The sequence below is a fragment of the Pollachius pollachius genome (genome assembly GCF_949987615.1).
Source record: "Pollachius pollachius genome assembly, chromosome: 16".
Classification (NCBI taxonomy): domain Eukaryota; kingdom Metazoa; phylum Chordata; class Actinopteri; order Gadiformes; family Gadidae; genus Pollachius; species Pollachius pollachius.
Window position 1 is genome coordinate 4,529,967 of NC_136949.1, and position 8,414 is coordinate 4,538,380.

At 54.0% G+C, this 8,414-nt stretch overlaps 1 protein-coding gene across 1 annotated transcript in view; it reads right to left on the reverse strand.

Annotated features, from left to right (window-relative positions):
* Positions 1-1,653: 1,653 nt before the first annotated feature.
* The window catches only part of LOC307088095 (jun dimerization protein 2-like), a 17,062-nt gene continuing 10,301 nt past the window's right edge, over positions 1,654-8,414 (reverse strand). The window contains exons 3-5 of the mRNA XM_079753890.1: positions 6,557-6,781; positions 5,819-5,923; positions 1,654-3,157 (exon numbers count right to left, since the gene is read on the reverse strand). Of these exons, the coding sequence (XP_079610016.1) occupies positions 2,963-3,157; positions 5,819-5,923; positions 6,557-6,754 (498 nt within the window). The 5' untranslated portion in view covers positions 6,755-6,781 and the 3' untranslated portion in view covers positions 1,654-2,962. The remainder of the gene's footprint in view (positions 3,158-5,818; positions 5,924-6,556; positions 6,782-8,414) is intronic.

Here is an 8,414-nt window from a genome sequence, read left to right on the forward strand (position 1 = left end):
CAATGGCCAGGGCCTTGGCCCCCTGTGGCCCCAGCCCACGGTGGTTGAGGGCGAGGGGTCCCTGGCCCGAGTGATGGAGGAAGCAGGAGACGGGCGACGCTCCGGTCAGACGACAGGCCCGGAGGTAGAGCTCCCTGGGGGCCAACGCCAAGTCTTCACTGGCGTCTAAAGAAGAACACATCCACGGAGGGTCAAGGGTCGAACCAGAGAACCGTTGTTGGTAACTTAAAAAAAAATGGATGTTTTTTTTACGAAAACCCATTTAAAATTTGGACGAAGAAAGTTGATAGAAATATGACGTTCAATGCGGCAAAAATGGCCACTTTTGTTTTCTGTATTTTTTGTCTCTCCACCTAGGCTATGATTCGCTCCTCGCTTTACTAATCATCTTATAGGCCTACTACTAATTATTCCAAATCGCGTATACTCGCGTATTTCCCTTTATCGCACTCTTGACGACAACATGAGTGAACTGCCTCAGATCCAACCATGGCTCTCTAGATCCGTGTCCCAGTCCTCCTCTTCCTCCGCCCCGGACCCCCTGCCTCTCTCCGGGCCGGTCTCCTGGCTCTCCCCCTCCTCCTCCTCCTCCTCCTCCTCCCGGTCCGGGTTGTCCAGCGGCTGGACGGACGGACCCCTTGACTCCTCCTCCCCCTCCACCTCCGTCGCCACGTCACGTCCTGGGGTCCCGCTGCTCGGAGTGGGCTGAGCCATCCTAAGTGATGGAGATCTTCAGACACCGTCCCCTGGAAGGAAGCCCACGGTGTTGCCAAGACAACTATTCACTAAGGTCAGTGGTCGTTCATGCCAATTGACTGCTTTTGTGCCACACAAGTTAAATCAATATCTAAAAGTTTAAAACGGAGTAATCCAGCAATCAAAGGCGTTATATTTGACCAGAATCAGGGTGACACGGCGTTTAAAACCGTTAGATTAATCCACCAAACATAAGCGTTATATTTAGTGTTATAAATAAAATTAGCTTTATGGCAGATCATTTGATTCGTTACTAGTTATTCTTTATCATTCGTCTATAAATGGCATTATTGTGTACAATTTACAGAAAACACGCTCATATTGCCTACCAGAGTATCCCCTCTTCGCCAGACACTGAAAAGTAATACCAACTTCAAATTCAAAGAGTGTAACGAGATGAAAGCAACGAGCTGGAAGAACGTACCTTCTCATATAAAGTAACGAGCTGACAGACCGTTACCTGCGTTACTGCGTGTGCCTGCTATGACTATATTTTAAGAACCTACTGTATCTATTTTTTTTTACGGAGTTGCACCAGTACATCTGGATGCTATTGGAGTCAGTCGTCCCGTAGACCTTGAATTAACGATAAACCCTAGAGACGGTGCAATACCTCCGCCTAGCGGCCAAAGTACTGAAACTGCACCCATATACCCTGTCTTTTCCATCCATGTTTTTCCAAAGACGCTTCACCGCTAGTCTATCATAATAAATTAATGGGGTGATATCATGCCACCAGGTGGAAGTGTGATGAGCCATTACAAGCCGTTCACGCTCACACCTGGTGGCATAATATCTCCCTTTTAACCACTGGACCTAATCGTCCCCTATACAAATTCTCTATTTTGTAGCTTGGACCTATTCTAATTACTATAAATGACGCAATAACATATCTCATAGTTTGAAAATAAAATTTATTCCATACAGACTAATAAAGATACATAGTAGGTGCAAGTTGAAAACATTGAAATTGAATTTCTGCTCAGCGGATTACGATTTCTGCTTAATTCATTACGTCTGTTTAACAGCGCAATAAAAACACAAAAGTGGACTTAAGAAAAACAAAAAAAAGAGTAGACCGTAATAATAAAGTTTAAAACTCGATCACATCAAGTGACCGACAAGCATGTCATAATATATGTTTGACGTATTGTCATGTATAAAGCCGTATAAAACAGGTACAATAATGGACAGACAACATGGCCGAAGGAACACGCGTGTAAACATTCCATGTGTTTTAGTATATGTGCTTTGTCGTGACGCCTGCGCCAACACGCAAGGACTGGTTCAACCGTATCGTATAAAACCAACCACAACATTATAAAAACCCGAGCAGAGATGTCGCCTCTCTCGCTCGCTCTCTGTCTCTCGCTCTCCCTCTTTTCTGTTTTGGTGTTCGAGTATCAAATGCTTAAAAAAAAACGCATGAATATATTTTACTAGAATACGAAGGAAAACCGCGGAAACACTTTGCCTTGTTGGCTCCTACAGACACACACACACACACACACACACACACACACACACACAGGCAAACGCAACCACACACGCATACGCACACACACACACACAAACACACACACGCACACACACACCCCTGACTCATGCGTTTTGTGACAGAGCACCGTCTTGGCGTTAGTGTGTCGACTCTGTTCGGTTTCCAGTCGTTCCACTCTCCTCCCTGTGTGTCCCATTGTGTAACCACGGTTACGGTAGCGATGAGGCACGGCGGGTTTGTCAACAAAAAGCCAACCAGAAAGTACAAAAAAAGAAAGGAGTTAATGCAGATAAACAGGGATGGGAGGGGGAAGGGGAGGGGGGAGGGGGGGGGGGGGTCCTCCTAGTCTTCTGATTGGATAGAGCCAGCTCGTGTGGCGAGCCCCCCCCCCCCACACCCTCTGAGGTCTCTGTGCCCCTGAAGGCGAGTCTCTGAATGCTCCAGCTCAGAGCTCAAGTGCTTATGTAGACAAGTGTGTCCGTTCTGTCCTTCCTCTCTCTCCTCCTCCTCCTCCTCCTCCTCGTCTTCCTCCTCTTCTTCCCCTTGAGTCACAGAAAATGGCCGCCGCAGTAGTGCTCGATTGAGGGTTTGCTAGTTTCAGTTTTTCAGTTTGTTGTCGTTTTGATTCAATCGATTTCGATCAAGGTGCCTGTGTTGTCCTTGTTGTTGTTGTTCTTCTTCTTCTTGTTTGTGTTGGTGTGGTCTGCTTCACTTGGGCGGGGTCCGGGCCAGCTGCTCCAGCAGGGGGTTGGCCTCCCCGTCGGGGGTCTTGACGCTGTCGGTCCTCACGATGCAGGTGGGCCGGTGCAGGTTGAGCATCACCATGAGCTGCTGGCGCTCCACACGCAGCTCCTCGATCTGGGCCTTCAGGTCGCAGTTCACCGTCTCCAGACGCTCCGACTCCTGGGAGACAGGGACACAGGGAGGGGGACCGTGAGACAGGGCCGCAGGGAGACAGGGACACACAGGGAGGGGGACCGTGAGACAGGGCCGCAGGGAGACAGGGACACAGGGAGGGGGGCCGTGAGACAGGGCCGCAGGGAGACAGGGACACACAGGGAGGGGGACCGTGAGACAGGGCCGCAGGGAGACAGGGACACACAGGGAGGGGGACCGTGAGACAGGGCCGCAGGGAGACAGGGACACAGGGAGGGGGACCGTGAGACAGGGCCGCAGGGAGACAGGGACACACAGGGAGGGGGACCGTGAGACAGGGCCGCAGGGAGACAGGGACACACAGGGAGGGGGACCGTGAGACAGGGCCGCAGTGAGACAGGGACACACAGGGAGGGGGACCGTGAGACAGGGCCGCAGGGAGACAGGGACACACAGGGAGGGGGACCGTGAGACAGGGCCGCAGGGAGACAGGGACACACAGGGAGGGGGACCGTGAGACAGGGCCGCAGTGAGACAGGGACACACAGGGAGGGGGACCGTGAGACAGGGCCGCAGGGAGACAGGGACACACAGGGAGGGGGACCGTGAGACAGGGCCGCAGGGAGACAGGGACACACAGGGAGGGGGACCGTGAGACAGGGCCGCAGGGAGACAGGGACACACAGGGAGGGAGACAGTGAGACAGGGCCGCAGGGAGACAGGGACACAGGGAGGGGGACCGTGAGACAGGGCCGCAGGGAGACAGGGACACAGGGAGGGGGACCGTGAGACAGGGCCGCAGGGAGACAGGGACACACAGGGAGGGGGACCGTGAGCCAGGGCCGCAGGGAGACAGGGACACACAGGGAGGGGGACCGTGAGACAGGGCCGCAGGGAGACAGGGACACAGGGAGGGGGGCCGTGAGACAGGGCCGCAGGGAGACAGGGACACACAGGGAGGGGGACCGTGAGACAGGGCCGCAGGGAGACAGGGACACACAGGGAGGGGGACCGTGAGACAGGGCCGCAGGGAGACAGGGACACAGGGAGGCGGACCGTGAGACAGGGCCGCAGGGAGACAGGGACACACAGGGAGGGGGACCGTGAGACAGGGCCGCAGGGAGACAGGGACACACAGGGAGGGGGACCGTGAGACAGGGCCGCAGGGAGACAGGGACACACAGGGAGGGGGACCGTGAGACAGGGCCGCAGGGAGACAGGGACACACAGGGAGGGGGACCGTGAGACAGGGCCGCAGGGAGACAGGGACACAGGGAGGGGGGCCGTGAGACAGGGCCGCAGGGAGACAGGGACACACAGGGAGGGGGACCGTGAGACAGGGCCGCAGGGAGACAGGGACACAGGGAGGGGGGCCGTGAGACAGGGCCGCAGGGAGACAGGGACACACAGGTAGGGGGACCGTGAGACAGGGCCGCAGTGAGACAGGGACACACAGGGAGGGGGACCGTGAGACAGGGCCGCAGGGAGACAGGGACACACAGGGAGGGGGACCGTGAGACAGGGCCGCAGGGAGACAGGGACACACAGGGAGGGGGACCGTGAGACAGGGCCGCAGGGAGACAGGGACACACAGGGAGGGGGACCGTGAGACAGGGCCGCAGGGAGACAGGGACACACAGGGAGGGGGACCGTGAGACAGGGCCGCAGGGAGACAGGGAAACAGGGAGACAGGAGCGCAGTGAGACGGGGTGCAGTGTGACAGGGACAAACAGGGAGACGCAGTGAGACAGGGCCGCAGGAAGACAGGGACACACAGGGAGACGCAGTGAGACAGGGCCGCAGGGAGACAGGGACACACAGGGAGACGCAGTGAGACAGGGACACACAGGGAGACACAGTGAGACAGGTGCGCAGTGAGACAGGAACGCAGTGAGACAGGGCAACAGTGAGACAGGGGTGCAGTGAGTCTGAGACGCAGTAAGAAGGGGACACAGTGAGAGAGGGATTTGAATAAAGTAGCCCCAAAAATGTAAATGTGCCCTGTCTTCATTCGATTTTCCAAGCTAGAAAGATGAGCTGGATTGAATAGTTAAATGTTGCTCCTTCAGTAACTTTGGCGAGTTACTTAGTAACTTGCCAAAATGGACGTGTGTGCATGCTCATAGGCACTAGCGACAATAGGCCCCGACATAAGTAACGTCACTCTGTATTTCTACCCTCGCCCTTCTATTTATTTGACTTTATGTACCACCGGTTGCCACGGTGATGTAACATAATGCAAAAAATGTTCCACCTAACATCTGATTTGCATTTAGAGGAGAGCAGGAAGTGCGAGTGACTGGAATGAAAGATGAGAGATAATTTAGGTAGAGTTATTCACAGGGGGAACACTGGTAACATCACACAAGGAAGTCCAACGTAAGAACTAAAGGTAGGCGTCTCCCTACTCTGTTGTGATGTACCTTTGGAAGGAAGTCAAACATAAGAGATAAAAATGAAGGGCAAACGTCCACCTCTGTGCGTGTGTTTGTGTGGGTGCGTGCACGCCTGTGTGCTGTGAAATACCTATGGAAGGAAGTGTGTGTGTGTGTGTGTGTGTGTGCGTTGTGATGTACCTTTTGAAGGAAGCGTGGGTGTGGGTGTGTGCATGGGTGCTGTGACGTACCTTTGGAAGCATGTGTGGGGGTGTGTGTGTGTGTGTGTGTGTGTGTGGGTGTTGTCACATACCTTTTGAAGGAAGTCCGTCCTCTCCTTCTTTTTGTTCCGGCATCGCGCGGCGGCCACCTTGTTCTTCTCCCGCCGTCGTTTCCTCCTATCGTCGTCCTCGTCCATCTGGACAGACGGCGGTTCAGGGGTTATTTTCTAACGCAATCTTACAGGGGTCAGGTTCAAGTCCCTAAGGACCCTGTTGGTTGGTCAGGGTGTCTTACTCTAGGATGCTTCAGGTTAGGCTGCAGGGATACAAGATCCCTTTTATCCTTTCAACACACCTTAACATACCTTCAGGCCAGGGATTGCGATATGCTATTTATTTAAACATATTGTTTCGGAGGCAGCAGATGGCGCCAGAGTGAAACTATCATGTCTGCTGCAATTTGCTGCAAGTTTAAACCGCGCAGGTAAATACGTTTAAATTTAGTAAAAACTCATAAGACACCGATGTGCAAACCTGTGCACTTCAAATTAAGAAAATATATCCTCCCCCCTCACCTCTGTCTTGATGGCCAGCGGCCTCTCCCCCCCCCCCCCCCTCACCTCTGTCTTGATGGCCAGCGGCCTCTCCCCCCCTCCCCCCCACCTCTGTCTTGATGGCCAGCGGCCTCTCCCCCCCCCCCCTCACCTCTGTCTTGATGGCCAGCGGCCTCTCCCCCCCCCCTCACCTCTGTCTTGATGGCCAGCGGCCTCTCCCCCCCCCCCCCCATCACCTCTGTCTTGATGGCCAGCGGCCTCTCCCCCCCCCCTCACCTCTGTCTTGATGGCCAGCGGCCTCTTGCCCAGCCGGTCCAGGAAGTGCAGAGGGTGCAGCATGGCGCCCAGCTGCCTGAAGTCGGCGTGCAGCTTGAGCTGGTCCGTCAGCGTGGTGGCCGAGATCCCGGCCAGCGGGCCCAGGCTGGGCAGCGAGCCCGGGGCTAGCGAGGGCTCCGGTATCTGACCCGGCATCATGTCCTCCACGCCGGCCCCCTCCGGCCGCTGCGGAGGGGGGAAAGGTCAAAGGTCAGGAAGGAGGAGAGGGAAAGGTCTCGGGGTCGATCGCGACGGCTGAAGGGATGGATCGTCCCACGTGCCACAGAGAAGGAGATATGGTTTATTTAGAAATAAATACATTAAAATATTAAATATCATTTGAACTGAACTAAAACAAATAAAACAACACAAGTTTTAGTTTGAATCCTGGATCGGGCGGGTGGGGGTGAGGATCGATCAATACATAGTCAATAGGTAAATTAATCACAAAGCAACATGATTGAAACGCATGATTGTGTGTCCACCTTTGATCGGTATTGTCGTCATTGGGAGGGATGATTGAGAAAATCAACGGAAACCGAAGTCGAAATCAATAAGTGTTTAAGTGTCAAACTGTGTTTCATTGGCCGCTGAGACCTGTTCATAGAAACCTGCATTCAGTCCCATTTGAGGTATTTCTCTCCCATATCCATTCCCCTACCTTCCCACGAAGTCTCGCCTGTTAGTTTTTCCCCCCACTGTCATCCAGCAGTAGTGAGTTATATGATCCAATGTACCGGCAGCAAAGCCCATGGGCAATACGCTATGCAATAACATGTGTATTTATTCCCTCTGCCTGTGCCCGGTGACATCCAATACTTTGTACAGCCACTCACCGTAACCAACACATCACGGGTCAAACGGCTTCACAGCTTAGACAGCTGGCCTGTCTGTCCCAGCAGGGGGCCGCCGGCCAAACAAACACTCAGCTCACTAGCTTGTTTACGCTAGGCTACGTAAACCCCCGCCCCCCCCTCCAAAATCCGGGGGCGTGATTTACAAAAGGGGAGCTGGGAAGATTTGGGAGAGATGACCAGATGATTATCACACACTTAAGAAAAATATTTGACGCAAATAATCTTTGTATTTTAAGGTTTAACCACGTCGAAAGATTCATTCACTTTTAAACTATTCGAATGCAGTCGTACGGTTGTTTCCGAATCGCGGGGGCCGCGACATTAACTCAACTGTTTGGTTTGGTGTTCTTCCCGCTGAACGCGCTCCGGGGCGTTCGAAGACTTCCAGAGTCCTTTATTGTGGAACATACTTTTAATAAAAGCCGACCGTGCCGCCACCGCCACGCACCGACCCGCTGCCAGGTCTCTCTGTCTCACAGAGGGTTCAACCGCAGTCCTCCACTAATGCAATCAGGGAGGAGGGAGAGGAGGAATGAAAGAAGAGGGGGCAAAAGGAGAGGGAGAGTTTGTGCAGGCCCTGAAGGGGCAGAAGGGGGAAGTGGCTGGAGAATTAGGACGTCTCTCTCTAATTACTGGAAGGCTTTGGAAAAACCTCTAGTGATGGCCAAATAAAAAACAAATGTTAGATGGGAGGGAGTGCAACACGAGCCGCTTCGTACCCTGCCTGTCCCCTGAAGCCCTCCAGCCATGAGACCGCTTTCCCCCTCAAAGCATTCCATACATGGGACCTGGCACTGCAGGGGGAAAGACATGTATAGCGAGGGCATCCTGGAGGAGGGAGGAGAGGGGAAAGGAGAGGGGAGGAGAGAGGAGAGAGAGGGCAGGAGAGGAGAGAGGGGATGGGGAGGAGGGAAGAGGAGAGGGGAGGAGGGGAGGACAAAAGGACAGAATGAGAGGGGAGG